The 20,574-nt window shown below is 32.2% G+C and overlaps 1 protein-coding gene across 1 annotated transcript in view; it reads left to right on the top strand.

Annotated features, from left to right (window-relative positions):
- Positions 1–20,278, top strand: part of LOC110032554 (heme-binding protein 2-like) — a 31,838-nt gene extending 11,560 nt beyond the window's left edge. The window contains exon 2 of the mRNA XM_020736215.1: positions 19,582–20,278. Within this exon, the coding sequence (XP_020591874.1) occupies positions 19,582–20,035 (454 nt within the window). The 3' untranslated portion in view covers positions 20,036–20,278. The remainder of the gene's footprint in view (positions 1–19,581) is intronic.
- Positions 20,279–20,574: the final 296 nt, after the last annotated feature.

The raw sequence follows: 20,574 nt of genomic DNA, 5'->3' as shown, positions 1-20,574 counted from the left end.
AACACTGCCGTTGCCGGTCCCAAGCCCGGATGAGAAAAGTGGAGGGTTGCGTTAGGTAGTCGACAGCCAGCGTAAAACTTGTCGAAAAAATCATGACATGAATCCTTTTGATCATTGTGTAAGTGCTAGGGCGTCCCCTGGAAGCGACGCGCTGTATAGCCTGAATACAGTGAAAAGTGTGCAAGGGCCGCTACACCGGCGCCCGGGTGTAGTGTTAAATAAGCAAGGGTTCCCACATTACGGGCGAATGCGGGTAAAGAAGTTAGTCCATGAAACTAATGAAACTAATATTAGGATAGGATCTTGGAATATAGGCACTCTCAATGGTAAATTAATGGAATTAGTTGATATTATGATTCATAGGAAAATTAATATCTTATGTATTCAAGATACTAAGTGGGTGGGAGAAAAGGCTAAGGAGATTGATAATTTAGGTTTTAAACTTTGGTATTCTGGTAAGAGTCGCACTAGAAATGGTGTAGGTGTAATTATAGATAAGAGTTTGAAAGATAATGTTGTAAAAATTAATAGAGTTGGAGATAGAATTTTAGCCCTTAAGATTATCATTGATACTAAAATTTTTAATATTATAAGTGTTTGTGCTTCTCAAGTAGGTTCAGATATAGGGTCTAAAGATTGATTCTAGGATGACGTAGAAGACTTAATACAAATGATACCACTTGAAGAAAGAATTTTTATTGGAGGAGATTTAAATGGACATGTCGGTAGAGTGGTAAAAGATTTTAGAAATATTCATGGTAGCTACGACTTTGGAGTGATTATTTAAGAAGATAGAGTTGTATTAGATTTTGCTTTAGCTTATGATTTTGTTATTGCTAATATTTTATTCAAGAAAAGATATGAGCATATTATTACTTATAAGAATGGATCTAATAAAATAAAAATTAATTATTTTTTATGAGAAGAAGAGATCGTTGAGAGCGTAAAGATTGTAAGGTCATTCCAAGTGAGGATTTAAGTATTAAACCCCAATTATTAGTTCTAGATTTTAAGATGAGTTGTAAAATAAAAAATACTAGAAATCATCGTCGTAGAATTAGATGTGGTTACCTAAAAGACATATAAAATTATTTTATAAATAAAATTCAAGATTTCAAAATTTGGGAAGTTATTGAAAATAAAAATTCTATGTAGGATAAAGTAGCAAACACTATTAAACAAGTGACAAAAATTCTACTTGGAGAATCAAAAGAAAAAGTTTCTATAAATAGATGTGGTTACCTAAAAGACATATAAAATTATTTTATAAATAAAATTCAAGATTTCAAAATTTGGGAAGTTATTGAAAATAAAAATTCTATGTAGGATAAAGTAGCAAACACTATTAAACAAGTGACAAAAATTCTACTTGGAGAATCAAAAGAAAAAGTTTCTATAAATAAAAATAATTGGTGGTAGAATAATAATGTGCAAGAAAAGATAAAATATAAGAAGATATGTTATAAAAATTAGTTTAAACGTAAAAATTTAGAGAACTGGGAAAAATATCATATGGCCAGTAAATAGCCTAAGAGAATAATCTGTGACGCTAAAAATTCTGCATTTAGTGATCTTTATAATAAATTATATACTAAGGAAGGATAAAAATATATGTATAAACTAGCCAAATAGAGAAAAAATAAAAGTAAATATTTTACTAAAATAAAGTGTATTAAAGATGAAAATAAAAAAGAGTTTTTCTTAAAAAAAGATAGTAATAAAAAAAGATAGTAAAAAAAGGTGGGTGAGTTATTTTGATAAACTTTTTAATGAATTTTTAGAAAATATGATCGACCTTAGTAATCTTAATATTGTTAATAATAATAAAATATTTCATTTTTACCGGCACATTAGTAAAAAAATTGAGGAGACTTTAAAGAAAACTAAAGGTGGAAAATCTGTAGGACCTGATGATATCCCAATTGAATTGTGGAAATATTTAAGAAATTTGGGAGTTTCTTGGCTTACTAAACTCTTTAATATTATTTTAAAAACTAAAAAAATGCCTGAGGAGTGGAGCAGGAGTGGAGGAAAAGTATTACCTAAGGAGTGGAGGAAGAGTATTTTGGTCCTAATTTTTAAAATTAAAGGGGATGCACAAGAGTGTGCAAATTATAAAGGAATTAAGTTCATGTATCATACTTTAAAGTTATGTGAGAGGGTAATTGAACATAGGTTAAGACGTATTACTAAGATTTCTCATAATCAATTTGGATTTAAGTCGGGCAGGTCTACTATGGAAGCTATACATTTATTGAGGTTTGATGGAGAAGTTCAGAGATAATACGGAGGACTTACATATGATTTTAATTAATTTAGAAAAAGCTCACGATAAAGTTCCAAGAGTTATCCTTTGAAGAGCTCTTGAGAAGAAAGGTGTTGATATGACTTATATTCAAGTCATTAAAGATATGCATACAAAAACTGTTACTTGTGTTTGAACAGGAGGATTGACCAAATATTTTCCTATTTCTGTTGGTTTACATTAGGGATTGGCTTTAAGCCCATATCGTTTTGCTTTAGTTATATATGGTCTTATTGGACACTTATAGGAGGATGTACCTTGGTGTATGCTTTTTGATGATGATATCCTTCTCGTCGATAAGACGAGAGAAAAAGCTCAAGAAAAACTTGAATTATGGAGGTCTACTTTGGAGTCTAAAGGCCTTCATTTGAGTAGAACTAAAATTGAATACATGGAATGTAATTTTAGTAGTAGTAGCTCTAGTGACAAAAATGTAAATATGGGTGATCAAATTATTAAAATGTGTAAACGCTTTAAATATCTCAGATCTATTGTTAAAAGTGATGGTGATATTCATGGGGATGTTATTATTAGAATTCAAGTTGGTTAGTTGAAGTGGAGGAATGCTTCGGGCCTATTGTGTGATATAAAAGTACCGCTTAGACTTAGAGGAAAACTTTATAAGATGGTGGCGAGACCTGCAATGCTCTATGGTGTTGAATGTTGGCCTTTAAAAGAGAAGCATAAAACTAAGTTAAGTGTTGCCGAGATGAGAATAATTAGTTGGATGATTGGCTTTACACTTAGAGACAAAATGCGAAATGAATATATCCGTGATAGGGTTGGTGTAGCTCCAGTGACGAACAAAATTAGAGATAGTCGTCTGTCGTCTTAGATGGTTTGGTAGATGGTTTGGTCACATTAAATGTCGACCATTTGATGGTTCGATTAGAAGAGTAAATGTTTTTTATTTGACTTATGTTAAGAAAGGCAGAAGTAGACCTAGGAACACTTGGGCATATTGTATAAAACTTGATCTTAATTTATTAGAATTAAATGAAAATATGACTCTAAATAGGACGCAATGGAGAAAAAGGATTGATGTAGCCAACCTCACTTAGCGAGATAAAGGTTTTGTTATTTTTGATGTTGATCGTCAGACTCTGATACCATTTTTGCAGTTTTCATTTTCTCAAATTTAATATTAAATAACTTTATTTTTTCTATAGAAGACGAGCAACCACATTATTGTCCATTGCTTAAGCATTGGAGAAAGAACATTGTAAATAAAAGACGAGCAACCCTATTATTCTCCATTTTTTTTATTTTGGTCTGATTTTCTATTCTTTTTTTTTTCAAGTATGATTTTTATGACGTTGAACGTTGGCCTTTAAAAGAGAAGCATAAAACTAAGTTAAGTGTTGCCAAGATGAGAATGCTTAGGTGGATGAGTGGCTTTACACTTAGAGACCAAATGCGAAATGATTATATCCGTGTTATATCCGTGATAGGGTTGGTTAGGGTTGGTGTAGCTCCAGTTGCAAATAAAATTAGGGAGAGTCATCTTAGATGGTTTGGTCACATTAAACGTCGACCATTTGATGATCCAGTTAGGAGAGTAGATGTTTTAGATTTGACTTCTGTTAAGAAAGACAGAGGTAGACCTTAGAAAGACTTGGGCTTATTGTATAAAAAATGATATTAATTTATTAAAATATGACACTCATTTGGAAATGGAGAAAAAAGATTTCTTGTAGCCGACCTCACTTAGTGGGAAAAAGATTTGTTATTGTTGTATGATTTTCTTATAAGTCATCAAAGGATTGATAAAAAATTATCGACTGTTGGAATCCTAGTATTATATTTGTGGAGTCAACAAATGTCGTTACCCAACAACTCCTATTCTAATACCTAAAATCTTAGCTGGAAGAATCACTTGAGTTTTAACTCAAATAATATAGGATATACTCTGTAGGATAATAACCAACAAAACTCTTTAGGTCATAAAAATAATTTTGCAAACCCGAGGCCCGCATACCCTCTTGGTTTCACTTCCAATTCACAATTAGAAAAAAAATTAATTAGGAAAATTAGTGTTATAAATGAAAAATAAATTGCAAAGTCAAGTTGCAACAATAAAAAATATATAGAATCAATTAGGGAAACTAATACATTTTTTTAGTACTAGTCTTCAAGGTATAATACCAAGTAATGTTGAACCGAATCCAAAAGATAAGATGAAAGAGCAGTCTAAAATCATTAAGCTTAAGAGTGGGAGGGAGTTAAGAGGAGATTACTAACTTAGAAAGGCCCGAGTTTGAGAGATTTAGTGAAAATATATACCAAACTTAAGATCAAAATCCCCAAGAACTTGAGGGATCACCCTTTCCCTCAAAGATATCAATAATATAAATTGGATCAATAGTTCTCTAGGTTTCTAGAAGTATAGAAAGCTAACAATCAACATTCCATTTGCTTGAGTTTAAAATAGATGTCTAGTTATGTAACATTCACGTAAGATGTCCTTAATAAGAAATACGAACTAGGTGATTATGAGATTGTTGCCTTAACGGGTAAATGTAGTACGATCCAACGAAAAAAAAAAACTTCTACTAAATTTAAGGATCCGTGTTGTTTTACTATCCCCTTATATTATAGGAGATACATTTTTTGGTAAAGCACCGTGTGACTTAGGTACTTGCATCAATCTTATATCTTTGTTTATCTTTAGAAGATTAGGATTTGGAGAGGTTGAACCTGTCACTCTTTTTCTTCAATTACCCAATTGCTCATTAACATATCTTATAGTGTTATCGAGGATGCCCTAGTAAAGTTTGATAAATTTATTTTTCTTAAAGCCTTCATTGTTTTACACATGGAGGAATATACAAAAATCCTTTTTCATTTTATGTAGATCTTTCTTAGCCACTGGAAGGGCATTGATTAATGTTTAGAAATGAAAACTTATTATGAGATTTAATGATCATGAAGTAACTTTTAATATATTAAAATCAATGAAGTTTTCTCATGATCCTAGTGATAAGTGCTTTAGAGTAGCCTTGGTGGATGTTATATTAAGAGTCCTTTAAATGAAATTTTGGTATTAAAACTAATAAAACAAAGCTTAATTGAGGACAATAGTGAAAATTCTAAGGAAGAATTAATTCTATCATTTAATGTTATTCCTAGTGTGGTTAGGGATAGTTTTGAACCTCTATACATCTCAATTACAACAACAACAACAACAACAACAACAAAGCCTTAATCCCACAACAACAGCAAAACCTCCATACATCTCAATTAATGCAAAAAAATTATAATCTTTTATAGTTGAGACCCCTAAACTTGAACTTAAAACTTTTCCTAAATACCTAAAATATGCATTTTTAGGATAATCTTTAATTTTTTTCATAATTATTTTTGTTGAATTAAAGGATGTACAAGACAAAGTTAATAAAAAATTTGAGAAATTTTCAAAAACTTGGATCATAGTTGATATTAAAAGAATAATCTATTCATTATTTATACATAGTTTTAATAGAAGATGGTCATCAACCAAAAGGAGACCCTTAAAGAAGACTCGACCTAATAATGAAAGGGATTGTGAAGAAGAATATCATTAAATGGTTAGATGTCTGAATCATTTGTCCTATTAAATGGTTAGATGTCTTGAACATCTTGTAAGGGCTTTACAAAGATATGAGGAGATAAATTTTGTGCTAAACTACGAGAAGTATTATTTTATTGTCACTAAGGGTATTATTTTATGACATAAAATCTTTGAGAAAGGTATATAGGTCAGACTATAAAAAATTTGTCCCTATCTATACTATTTGAGAGATTAAAAGTTTTTTAGGGCATGTTGATTTTATGGAAGGCGTATTAAAAATTTCTCTAAAATCAATAAATTTGTATGTCACTTATTGGAGAAAGTTCATTTTTATTTTGATAGCAAGTACTTTGAATCTTTGTTCTTCTCAAGTAAAAATCTAATTACACACCAGTCATTATAGCTCTTGATTGACATTATCATTTAAACTAATGTGTCATGTGAGTGATTATGTTATAGCAGTTGTCCTCAGATAAATGAGACAACTTTTCATGTCATTTACCATGTTAGTCGAATTCTTAATAATGCACAAATATAATACTATCATTGAAAGGAATTGCCGACTATAGTATTTGCATTTAATAAATATATACCTTATTTAATTGGTATAAGAGTTAAGAATTATATAGATCATTTTGTGATCAAATATCTAATAATTAAGACGGATGTTAAGTCTAGTTTGATCAAATGAATCTATCTGTTATAAGAATTTGATCCGGATGTTTATGACAAAAAAAATATTAAAAGTGAGCAGCTGACCATTTGTCTAGTTTTGAATAAGGAAAACTCTGAGATTTGACGTTGCGATATCAATGAAAGTTTCTCTAACGAGCAGTTGCTTACAGTGATTGGACGAGCTATATTCATTGGTATGTTCATATAAGTCAATTATATTGTGAGTGATATTATTCATTATGACTCATCATATAATAGAAGGAACAAGTTTATCGTTGATGGCAAATTTATTTTTGGGATGAATCTTCTCTTTAGAAAATATAAAAAGTAGATTATTTGGAGGTGTGATCCCTTAGAAGAGAGGAAGATAGTATCATTAGACAATGTTATGATTCATAATTTAGATGACATTTTTGATGTTTTAGAATCGTTTTTAAGACTTTGGAATCATGATTGTTTTGGTCTTTCATTTTAAAGATGTTAATGAATGTATAAAAAAATGTGTTAAATTTAAGAAGGCATGTAATATTTATAAGAGAAATAAAATGCCCTTAAATTATATTTTAGAGGTAAAGATATTTGATATATGAGAGATAGATTTCATCGTGTATCATCACTAGGAAATCAATATATTTGATTATAGTAGACTGTCTTAAAATAGATTGAGGAAGTGATTCTACCTAAGTTCGCAAGTTGTTAAAAAGTTTTTAAAGAAATTTATGTTTTGTAGATTTGAAACACTCAGAATTATTATTCATGATGTTCAGAGAATATGGGATAAAACCTAGTTTAGCTGAAGTTTCAAATAACGAAATTAATAGAATCTTAGAGAAAATAGTTAACCCTTGAGGAAGGATTGATCACTTAGTTTGGATGATGCACTGTGAGCTTATAGGACTCCTTATAAAATTTTTGTAAAAATGTCTCGTTATAGGTTGATTTTTAGGAAAACTTATTAGTTACCTGTAGAATTAGAATTGAGGTTTATTGGACAGGTAAGGAATTAAATTATAATCTAAAGGATTCGGTAGAGAAAAATTTGTTACAGTTAAATGATTTAAAAAAAATAGGATGCAAGCTTATGAAAATGTTAACATTTATAAAAAACATGTAAAGAAATGACATGGGCGGCTAAAGAATTTAATTATAATTTAAAGGATTGGACAAAGAAAAATTACTGCGGTTAAATGAAATAAAAATATTTGAATGCAAGTTTATGAAAGTTCTAAGATTTATGAAGAGCATATGTAGAAATAACATCATAAAAAATTTGTGAAGATGCAAATTTTCTCTGAACATGAGGTTTTATTACTTAATTTACGACTGAAATTATTGCCTGAGAAGCTTAAGTACATGTATTCAAGCTCATTTATTGCAATTAAAGTTATCCCCTTAGAGTTGTTGATATAAATGATAGAATGACCAACCATACTTTTAAAGTTAATGGCCATAAACTAAAGCCTTATCTAAGAGGGCATAGAGAATATCTTAGAGAAAATATTGAGTCATCCCACTTTATCTGGCATTGTCGGGCTGAAAACAATAAATTAAGTGTTTCTTGGAGATAACTCAAGTGTTATCTTATTGTGTGTGCTTATGTAATAGCTTTCCTGAACGTGTGTGTGATATGGGGGACTTAAGAATTTTTTAAACACCTTTTGTAAAATATCACTGATGCATCACTGTGTTGAGTTTCTAGCACTGTACTTCTATCCACACAGCTTCCCTGCATTAGGTTGATAACATCACAATGCTCTTCTTGACTCTCTATTATGAAAATCATTTTCATTATGCCACGTGGCACGTGCCATTGACCTCCTTTGACCAGTGCCACATGCATAGAGATGTGCCACCTGGCAACATTCCGGTATGTGTCTTCACTTAACCATCAGAAATTCGAAGCAGTACTGCAATGCCTTTCTCTAGCACCATAACGCTTTATGGATCGAATTGATGTTTCGGTATGGAAATTTAGGGAGACTCGTCGACCACCTTTTTTTTTTACCGATTGAACGCCGCAATGCCCATACCTTAAACTTCAACTCGAGCCTTCACGAGAGATGGACGCTAAGGTACCCTTTCCCAACATTATAGCACTCGTACATGGACATTTATAGGAGAATGTACCTTGGTGTATGCTTTTTGCTGATGATATCCTTCTCATGCATAAGACAAGAGAAAAAGCCCAAGGAAAACTTGATTTATGGAGGTCTATATTGGAATTTGAGTAGAACTAAAACTGAATACATGGAATGTAATTTTAGTAGTAGTAGCTCTAGTGACAGAAGTGTAATTTTGGGTAATCAAATTATTAAAAAGTGTGAACGATTTAGATATCTCGGGTCTATTGTTCAAAGCGATGGTGTTGTTGATGGGGATGTTAATAGTAGAATTCAAGTTGGTTGGTTGAATTGGAGGAATGCTTTGGGCCTTTTGTGTGATAGAAAAGTATCACTTAGATTGAAATGAAAATTTTAGAAGATAGTGGTGAGATCTGCAATGCTCTATGGCGTTGAATGTTGCCTTTAAAAGAGAAGCATAATACTAAGTTAAGTGTTGCTGAGATGATAATGATTAGGTGGATGAGTGGCTTTACACTTGATACATAATGCGAAATGAATATATCTGTGATAGGGTTGGTGTAGCTCCAGTGACAGACAAAATTAGAGAGAGTCGTCTTAGATGGTTTTGTCACATTAATCGTCGACCATCTGATGATCCGATTAGGAGAGTAGATATTTTAGATTCGACTTATGTTAAGAAAGACAGAGGTAAACCTATGAAGACTCGAGCTTATTGTATAAAAAATCAACTTAATTTATTAGAACTAAATGAAAATATGACACTAAATAGGACGCAATGGAGAAAAAGGATTCCTGTAGCCGACCCCGCGTAATGGGATTAAGGCTTTGTTGTTGTTGTTGTTGTTGTTGTTATTGTTGTTGTATACTTTCTAGCCTAAGGTGTCCAACACTCACTCAGGATGCCCCGATGCCAGAATATTTCTCTTTTATCCTCCTTAGTGTCTCGATACTCATCATTTTTTTTTATATAGAGACTCATATCCTTTTATTTTCCTCACCATCCAAATATTCTCGGGCTTGGTTTTTTTGTGCTTAGGCTATCTGGTGCTTTAATTTCCTTCATTTCTTAAAATTTTCCATGGTTTAAAAAATCGGAACGGACTGGTCGATTCGACCTGTTCAACCATGTACCAGTCATTCAGCCAATTTGGTCCAAGCTTAGGCTCGATTCTACATAAAATCAAGATTGAATCGGCTAAAACCAAGGTTGAACCGATGAATCGGCCGGATTTCAAAAGAGCTGGTTGATTTAAGTATAGTCTAATTTTAGCATTTTTTATTTTGATCGAATGGCCATAAATAAGATATTTAAATTAAAAGTAGAAAATATCATGCCTTAAACTTTTTTTAGAATAATGATCAAAATATTCAAAATTATTATCTTAATTTAAAATATTATCTGTTAAATCAATAAAAATAGTATTAATATATCATTATTTTATTTTTTAAATTACATTAAAATAGTTTAAATATTTATTTCGTCATCCGATTCAATCCCGGTTGAATTATTGAACCTTGAACTTTTTCTTCTTCCAGTTTGATGTCCAGTCCGGTTTTCACAACCTTGCAATTTACTTTCTTCTCTCTTCTTTTGTTGTAGTCCTAGAAACAACACAAAATGCCTTGTTTCTTTCAATTCTACACTATTTATTAGCGCCGAGGTAGCTGCTTGACACAATGATATTTTATTGTTCAAGAAGCTAATTTTTGACGGGGTTCTTCAATCTTGGGGTAAGGGTTGAGAGTATGATTGTTTAGGGTGGTTGGTGGAATTTTTACTATGAAGCTAGGTCTGCACTAGTTTCTATTATTTGAAAGTTCTTTGCCAACTCTAAGAACAAGCTTTTTGTTTGGGGAAAATATATTTTTCTTATCCCTCTTCTATCAATGCTATCATTGTATTAGCTCACATCCATATGAATGAATGCTCCCACTTCGTTACTTTGAGCCTGACTACAATGAAATCATTAATTTCTTTGATTCGAAAATTAAGTAGGGTAAAATCATCAATTTTTGTCTCTGTCAGGTGTTAGAAACGGTGGAGCTCGGTCCACTATGTTTGGGGGCGGTTACTTTACTTTGGACTTTACTTTGGAGAGTCACATCTCTTCACAAATAACCACTCCCGCCTTCTTTTTTTGTGAAATGAAGCATCTCTCTGCTCCCTCCTATTCGTGATAAAAGCTTCGAATGACTCTCCTCTCCTTGGGTTTCGAAGTCACGCTTTGAGTTCTTCGGTTTCCTCGGGATAGAGGAAGGTTTCCTCGGGGCAGAGGAAGAGAAGTGCAAGGAGGAGCAGTTCCTTGCGGCAGAATGAAGAAGAAGAAGGTTGTTCTCCCTAGGCTTCTTCTTGGTAGCTTGTGGCAGAAGAGAAATTGAGTTTATTTCTCTTATAAGTTTGTCTTCTTCGGTGTATCTCGATGTAGAGAGAGAAGAACAGAGAGAGAAGAAGAGAGAGAGCAACGAAGAGTGAGAGATTCTTCTTGTAAGTCGAGGTGTTAAACTGGTGTAAATTTCCTCAAGTAGTAGAATCCTCTGCAACTCCGTTGACGTAGGCAATTTGCCGAACCACATAAATCTGTGTGTTCCGCTGTGTTTTCTTTTCTGCTGTGATTTTTCTCGTTTTATTTTTCACTTCGTCGATCGTTCTCCTGTTTGATTTATATATATACCTCATCAACTGGTATATCTAAATCTCGCAACAACAACATTATGAATAAAGAATCTAAAGCTTAGCATTATTTCATATCTGCAAAATTTATGTCAAATACAAATATTAGCGAGGTGAAAAAAGATAGGATCGTTCATAAATTTTTTATTCAGAAAGGGAGATCCGCTGAAATAAGGAATGTGATTAACTCTTATATTATTCTCATTATCGATGAGGGATCCACCATAAGATTAGGCCACCCATACACTATCTATGTCTCATGTTCCATAGCGGGTGTCTTCGGGGAAAGTTCTGAGCAGTTGTTCCCTAATCATGCTATGAGTAGGCAAACAATTACATCTTATAAAGGTTCTAAATCTGAGTTTGGTTAGACCTTCTCCAGTCTTTCTTCTAGTGCTAGGCCATCTTGCTGATGAGTTAAGTCAGGTTAGTGGATTTGTTTTAGATATGCAGAGCTGGCAGGTGTAGATGGGTTAGAAGTTCGAATGCTATATGGATCAATGCCAGCAGAAGTTTGCTCACTAGGCTGGTTTCAACTCAGCTCTGGTGAATAGCTTTGTCAGCTGAACGTTGGTCCTGACGCTATCTAGTTTTCTATTGCTCCTGAGTAACGCCATTACATTGCCCCAGCTCAGCCTATGGAGGAGGAAGAAGGTGACGATGATGAGGTTGACGAGGAGGATGAATGAGTTGTATTTGTCTATGTGTATTTTGTGGTTATGTTTTTAGTTCTTATTGTGACTATTTTTCATTTAGGTGCATTTACTTTCTTGTATTCATTGTTTATGTTTTCATGGTAAATGTTATCATTTTCAGTTTGCATGTGTTATGTTTCAATATTTTTCTGTTCTAGTATATTATTGTATCATATTTATTTGCAATACTTATTATTCTTATTGTACTTCTTATATTTTGATGTGTTGTGAAATAAGTTTGTGGCAGGGCTTTAGTTGAAATTCTTTTTTTTTTTTGTAGAACTTATAGTTGATTGTGATACTTGTAATTGAGTAATTATTATTATTATTATTATTTAATTTTATAACTTGTAAAAAGATAGTATTAAATTATGCTTAACTATTAATTAAATAATATAGTAAACTAATTTAAGTGATATAAAAGTTATTAAATCAATGAATATAATTTTAACTCGATAATAATTAACCATTTACTAAAATTAATAGATCTTTTAACATTAGAATTCTTAAATACTTGAACATACAACAATGACAACAAGAACAACAAAACCTTCATCCCACTAAGTGGGGTTCATGAATCCTTTTTCTCCACTGCGTCCTATTTAGTGTTATATTTTCATTTAATTCTACAAGTTTAAGATCATTTTTTATACAACATGCCCAAGTCTTCCTAGGTCTACCTCTGCGTTTCTTAACATAATTCGAATCTAAAACATCTACTATTTTAATCGGATCATCAGATGGTCGACATTTAATATGACCAAACTATCTAAGACGACTCTCTCTAATTTTATTTTTCACTGGAGCTACACCAACCCTATCACGGATATATTCATTTCGCATTTTGTCTCTAAGTGTAAAGCCACTCATCCACCTAATCATTCTCATCTCGGCAACACTTAACTTAGTTTTATGCTTCTCTTTTAAAGGCTAACATTCAGCGCCATAGATCATTGCAACTCTCACCACTATCTTATAAAATTTTTCTTTCAGTCTCAGCTGTACTATTCTATCATACAATAGCCTTGAAGCATTCCTCCACTTCAACCAACCAACTTGAATTCTACTAATAACATCCTCATCAATATCACCATCACTTTGAACAATAGACTTGGGATATCTAAAGTGTACACACCTTTTAATAATTTGATCACTCATAGTTACATTTCTGTCGCTAGAGCTACTGCTACTAAAATTATATTTCCTGTATTCGGTTTTAGTTCTACTCAAATGAAGGCCTTTAAACTCCGAGGTAGACATCCATAATTCATGTTTTTTCTGAGCTTTTTCTCGTCTTATCCACGAGAAGGATATCATCGACAAAAAGCATTCACTAAGGTACATCCTTTTGTAAGTTTCCAGTAAGACCATCCATAACTAAGCAAAAGGATTTGGGCTTAAAGAAGATCCTTGATGTAAACCAAAAAAAATAGGAAATATTTGGTCAATCCTCCTTTTGTTCGAACACAAGTAACAAGTCTTATATATATATATATATATATCTTTAATGACTTGAATATAAGTCATATCAACACATTTCTTCTCAAGAACTCTTTAAAGGATATCTCTTGGAACCTTATCTTAAGCTTTTTCTAAATTAATAAAAATCATATAAAAATCATATGTAGATTCTCCTTAGTATCTCTGAACTTGTCCATCAAACCTTTCAATATATAACTTCCATAATAGACCTGCCCGACATAAATCTAAATTGATTATGAGAAATCTTTGTATCACATCTTAACCTATGTTCAATTACCTTCTCCCATAATTTTAGAGTATGACATATCAACTTAATTCCTCTGTAATTTGCACAGTCTTGTGCATCCGCTTTATTCTTAAAAATGGAGACCAAAATACTCTTCTTCCACTCCTCAGGTATCTTTTTAGTTTTTTAAATAATATTAATTATTTAGTAAGCCAAGTAACTCCCAAATCTTTTAAATATTTCTACATTTCAATTGGAATATCATCAGGTCCTAGAGACTTTCCCCATTTGGCTTTCTTTAAAGTCTCATCAACTTCTTTTTACTAATGTGATGATAAAAATGAAATATTTTATTATTATTAATGATATTAAGATCACTAAGGTTGATCATATTTTCCGAAACTTCATCAAAAAAGTTTATCAAAATAACTCACCAATCTATTTTGAATATCTTTTTCTACGTAAAGTACTTTTTGATTTTCATCTTTAATACACTTGTGTTAAATCCTCACTTTTCTTTTTTCTTTGTTTGATTAATTTATACATATATTTTTCTCATTAGTATATGATATATTATAAAGATCACTAAAAGCGAAATTTCTATCGTCACAGATTGTTTTCTTAGACTCCCTACGGGTCGTTTGATATTTTTCTCAGCTCTGTAAGCTTTTGCATTTAAATTAATTTTTATAACATAACTTCTTATAATTTATCATTTATTGCACATTATTATTTCGCCACCAACAATTTTTATCTTTAGAAACTTTTTCTTCTGATTCTCCAAGTACAACTTTTGTCACTTCTTTAATAGTGTATCTTAAATACTTGAACATAATGGACTTTTCTGCCCTTTTCTCTTGAGTGTTGTGTGAATTCTGTAAGGAATGGTGTAACAAGTGCTAGAAGATCTTGGAGATTTTCTTGGAGTGAAGTTTATTTCATATTTCAGTAAAGGAGATAAGCTTTCTTTGCACTTTGATTTGTATTCAGTTAAGTTTTATTGTGTAAGACTTGCATGTCTTATAAATCAATGTGTTGGTTTGTTTTCTTCTTATGTGTTGGTTTGTTTTCTTCTTGGTTTGTTTTCTTCTTGAAATATGAGTAATTCTTCATTTGTTTCTCCTTGTAATGAAGTGTAATCATGTGTAGGATTTAGATTTGCAATATTGTGATGGTATATTACTTCATGCTTAATTTACTTATGCAATTTGGTCAATTCATATGTTAAAACATATTGTGAAAATGTAATGACTCGGGAGGGCTATGCTTTTCCTCAATTAGTAATTACCACACGAACTTTTAGAATTTTGAAAAAGTAAACTTGGGGTGATTGCAAATAGATAGGGAAATAGATTTTAACTGATGTAAATTAATGATTTTAGAGTGACAAGCTAGAATCTTAATCAATTTGATCTAGGGTTTAGGAACTTAAATCTAGGTTACCCACATTGAGGGCACTAGTGGGTAATCTAGGGTGACAGACTAGAACAGGTTAACCAATGATCTTTATACACTTGGAAAAGGGTAAAGATTAGGTTTGCTCCTATTTGTCACATGATTTCAATTAAATTTCTAAGCATTTGATTCCTACACTTATTAGTATTTTCATTGCAAGAAGAGAGACTTCAGCATAGTTTGAACTCTTCTACTTCCATTTTACCTTGTGACATTGCTTTTTAATTAAATTTAGAGATAAAATTAATTCAGTAGAATTAAATATGCTAAACTTATACCAAACTCATTTTCAGGCTAAGAATTAGTTTTTAGTAGACTAAAACTTTTACTTATGTTGTGGAAATTAACTTTTTTCCTTGTGGGGCTGATAATCAGAACTCTATTAGAGCCCTATATTACTTGAACGATATGTGCATTTGCATAAACAAAAACCTAGTGTGTGTGGTACTTATGGAAAAATCTAAAATTAAAAAACATTATCATATTTTACACCACTAGGTGCGTTGTAGAAAAACATGGCGGTCACCCACACATCCAACCCTAGGCTTTCTTGGAAGTGGTCATTAATACGAGCGTGGCTCACTATTGCATGTGGTCATTTGTCTTATTTCGTGTCACTTGTGTCTCGATTGGTTGTCCCAAACCGATCGGGACCACTTATGCTCGATCGGTCTTCCCAGACCGGTTGACACCCATTGTAAATTTAGTTAAAGAAATGTTATAAAACTTAACAATTTTCATTTTAAATAATTTAATAAAGATTATTTTCTTTTAACTTATGATACTTGACATGAAGATTGGAAAGCGATTGCTCTTTTAAGTAATTGGAAAATTGGTTTTCAAAATTATTAGACATGCTCATCTAAAAATAGTGATCCTCAAGTAACAAAAAAAGGAACAAGCACTGAGCGAACTAATGTTAAAAATAAAAAATTCAAATAATTAAAAGAAAAAAATATATAAATATATGAAGAGAAGCTTGAGGTTAATCAAAAAATTAAAAATTGGTATCACTATTCCTTTTTAACTTAAATTTTCAAAAGCTTCTTGAATTGAAAGTGAGAGTATTATATTTAGAATGAGAATGTATAAAATAAGATTGTTTGATTGATAAATGCTAATGTTTCTATGCACTTGTTAATCAAACTTATTTTAGTCAATAATACACTTGAAACACTAAGTTGTATTATATTAAAAGAATATTAATATAAATAGTATTAAGATATTATTGGTTAATATTAATTCAAGACTTGAATAATATATATGCAATTTTGTTATATACTCGTTATTTTATTTTAGGAGCATTATACCATAATATAATGGATACCAAGATCCTTGAGGATATAAATTTGGATAAAAGATTACTTGAGGACAAGTGAGGTGTAAGTGGGGGAATTTGATAAGTATGCAAGGTGGTGTAGTTAAGTGTGATTTTTCTTATATTTTTGTTCTTTTTTATGTTTTTTTGTGGTGTATTTTGTGTATTTGTGCAATATACAGGCATGATAACTTTTGGAAAAGAAATGCAAATTGGTAATCTAGGGCCTCAATTTTGCAATAGTAGCGCCATGACGCCAGATTAATAGTGCCATAGTGCCGGAGGAGCAGCATCACAGTGCCCTATATGGAGCATTTATGGAAAAAACCCTAGGCAAGACACTGAGGCGCCCGAAACAAGTGCCCCAACTCCACTAATATAGCACCACAATGCTCGCGGTATAGACTCCAATGCCCAAATTTAATGATTTCAGCACCACACCTTAGGAGTAAAACCGCAGAGCCGAGCTTTTAACGTCGTAGATCTTAGAATAGCAATGCTCTAGTGCTCAGAAGCAATGTCGCTGCATTTCAGAAGCTGAGCCCAGATGTAATGCCTGGGCTCCCCATTTGAGCATTGTGGCGCCACATCGTGGCGCCCCGGCACCTATAGACGACATTGGGCTGTTTCCAACTGATGCTGACATGGAGGGATACTTTCTTTATAAGTGAAGTTTCAGGCGGCAAAGAGGGATGTTGGAGACATTCTTAAGATATGAAGACACTTTTGTATCCTTCTTAGGCTATGGAGGTTATTTTTAGGAGTGTTGTGAGGTTTGTGCTTCTGTAGTGAGTGAAATTTGAGAGTAAAACAAGTGGAGCAAATTGAGAAGGAAGAATTGCTTGGAGCATGAAGATTTACTTTGTTTTTTTTTATTTCTTCTTCATTTGTAAATTGTCTTTTATTTTCAATGGAATTGAATGCTCTCTCTTCACTCATGATGTGGGACTAGAGTAATTTCTTTTTTGAGTTGGTTGCGGAAGGTTAATTGTGAATTCATGTTAGATTTCTGAGTAATGGCATGGTTAAGTTGATGTTTTAACCTTCAAATCTTCATTGGTTATTTGATCTGTTAAAAGATGCTATAGTCTAACACAATCAGAAGAAGACTTGTGAAACAATTAAGTTAAAACACAAACATTTAGTGAAATAGCAATATTGTCAATAGATGTTTGCAATCACATAAAGGAATTGGGAATACTGTTAGTCCTTACAAGTTTAAGGATCATAATATGAGATTTCATTGCTTATTATATCTCGGAAGAAAATAAGTACTTGTCCTTGATTGTGAACTATTTTAGGAAGAACCTAGTGGGGGATCTTTAAACTTTTACATAAATCAATTCAAAGAAGTGTTTTTCACATTAGCAACACTCCTAACCTCTAATTTTTCACTTTAAAATTTAGGAGCTATAGAAAACTTTTCAAAAATCTTAAATCTTTTGAATTAAATTAAAATTAGTAATTCAATGCTTAATATAATTTGAGAAGTAACAAGTTCCTCGTGTGGTTGATAACGCGGACTTAAAAATCTGTATATTTTTTTATTGACATATATACTTGCATGATTAATGTGTGCGTCCATGCATTGTGGATTCATTCACATGTGAGGTTTGTTAAAATCTAAGGAGATTTGATTTTTCCAAGAATGAGGCCTGAGAGATTTCCGACTCAAACTCTCAAAAAGCAAACTTCTAAAATATAGTGTGATTGATCTTTAATCTTTCAATGAACGCTGGAATCTATCTAATAATATTCAATGTGATAGATTTGACTTTGTACAATGGAAATGCTACAAATGATATTGTTGATGCTTTGCTTGTAGTTTGCCTATTATCATGCAGGTAGATTCTATTCATATCTTCATTAGCAGTTCCTTTGTCAACTCATCCTTGATCTCAACATTCTGATTATATGTTGAATTACTATTTCATTTGCGTTACAGACGGACTGCAACAATACCTTATTTGTGGGAACGGTTTGTTGTCTTTGGCAAGCATTCTTCTTTATTATGGTTCCTTTCTACTTCTCTATTTTCCTTGAAAACCCTAAAATTAAATAGCTTCAACGAACTTTTACTCTTTCTCTATTTTCCTGAGGCTTATTTACTCTATTCCCAGCTTTCTTTCTAATATCTTTATTACTGATTTTTAGTGTATTATGGTTTATAATGGCAACCTTCTTGGGCATTTCAAATGCTGGTATTCAGTTCTACAATACAAATATATAATTTCTATTTCAGTGAATGTGATATTTCTAAAACCTCTCTAAAGTTACCAACGTATTTGCAAGAGGCTAAGTTTTTGTGAAAATTGTGTTGTCATACACAACGTGTATATTCTACGAAGAGTCATGAGCTGTTGCCCTTGTTAGTTTAGTCATATTTAATTAGTTAATTTGTCTTTCTCATGGTTATGGATGTTAATGTCAACACTTACGTTTTGTTTTAAGACATCTATCTCTTTTTGTCGTTTATCAATTTTTAAGGGCACACATATCATTTCATCATTTTGGACACATTTGCCTTCATCTCAAAGTTATTAGGATTATATTTTCTTTCAACTTATCGCTACTATTTATATATCATGTAAATAATGATGATTTGTTATTGGAATAAAGATATGGCTTGTATTCTCTCTCTTTGTGATTAATCATGGCTAGCGCTTTCTCTCTCTCTCTCTCTCTCTCAATCCATTTGAGTTGCTTGGCTTAGCCCTCGCTAAACCTGTGCAGTGCAGCTGTTGATCTGCTTGTCTATCGTACAAGAACAATTTCTGAATATGCTCTAAGAAGTTTATCTAGTAACATATCTATATTGAATTTAACTTAAATTTTGCTAGACAAAAAAACAGGTCTTAACTTTTAAATTTTGGATTTAGTAAATTTAGTTTCTTCTCAAAATTTTCTCAGTTTTGTCTTAAATTCAGGATTTACCAACTCTTGGTGTCAGCACGATTTAGCAAATCCAGATTTACAGAATTTATTAAATTTGTTACTAAACAACCCTTAAAAAGACAGTTTTTTTTCTTCTGTGGTGAAGGATTATCCTCTTATTAAATATCTTTGTTCATAAACAGTTTTCATGCATATGCTAAATCATTAACACAATCCATGTTTCAGATTATTTCAGTACATTCAAGGAGCCAATTTGAATTCCTCGAGAATCAGAATGACCACCCCTGTATTAACCAGTATTGTTCCGGATGCAGGGCCCCTGCATTCCTCAGCCTACTCTATCAGATTCTATCTTCCCTCCAAATTCCACGCTTACCCTCCCATTCCTCTCCCAGAATTGAACCTCCACCCTGTGCATTGGCCCACTCGCTGTGTTGCAATCAGGCAGTTCTCTGGATTTGCCCGTGATAACAATATTGTGAAGGAAGCTGAGAAACTAGCCGTTAGCTTGAGGAAGTCACCCTGGGCCAACTCCACTGATTCTTTTGACAAAAACTCATATTCCATTGCTCAGTATAATTCTCCTTTTCATTTCGTCGGTCGGATTAACGAAGTGTGGGCTGATATCGATGCATCGAAGATACCGGGTTGCGAATCGGGTCGTGTTGCTGCCTATTGAAAGCTTGGAAGTATGCTTCATTTGACAAGATGTGAGAAGTTTGAGCTCCAGGAAAAAAAAAAATGAATAATGTCTGATATTGCATGTATCAGAATATTGTAATTTGTAAATTTTGTAAGGTTAAATGCAGATGGGAAAAGGAGGTGCTGATTCTCTTGGATCCTGTGGTCATAATGATGGTATCGTTTCAGAATGTTGCAATGTCTTAATGCTTCAAAGTAGTGAAGGTGTTTTTATGGCCATCTGATTTTTCTGATGATTGTAAGGTTTTATTATGAAATGGAATAGTTATTTAAATGAGAGATTTAAGTTAAAAGGACATTTTAATTATTAATCACTATTTTTTAGTAGGGTTGTTATTAAGCCTCAACTTTCACAAAAAAAAAAAGAAAAAAATCTTAAAAAAATATTTTTTTGAAGTCATTTAATTATGAATTTTTCTCTGCTTTTAAAAATAAAGGCTTGTACGGGCGGGGCGGGAGGGTGGGTGATATAAATATATATAAGGTAGTTTTGAATAAATTGATGTGTGTGATGGT

The sequence above is a fragment of the Phalaenopsis equestris genome, unplaced genomic scaffold, assembly GCF_001263595.1.
Source record: "Phalaenopsis equestris unplaced genomic scaffold, ASM126359v1 Scaffold000971, whole genome shotgun sequence".
Lineage (NCBI taxonomy): Eukaryota > Viridiplantae > Streptophyta > Magnoliopsida > Asparagales > Orchidaceae > Phalaenopsis > Phalaenopsis equestris.
Note: the sequence above shows the minus strand (reverse complement) of the source record. Positions and strands in the feature narration are given on the sequence as shown.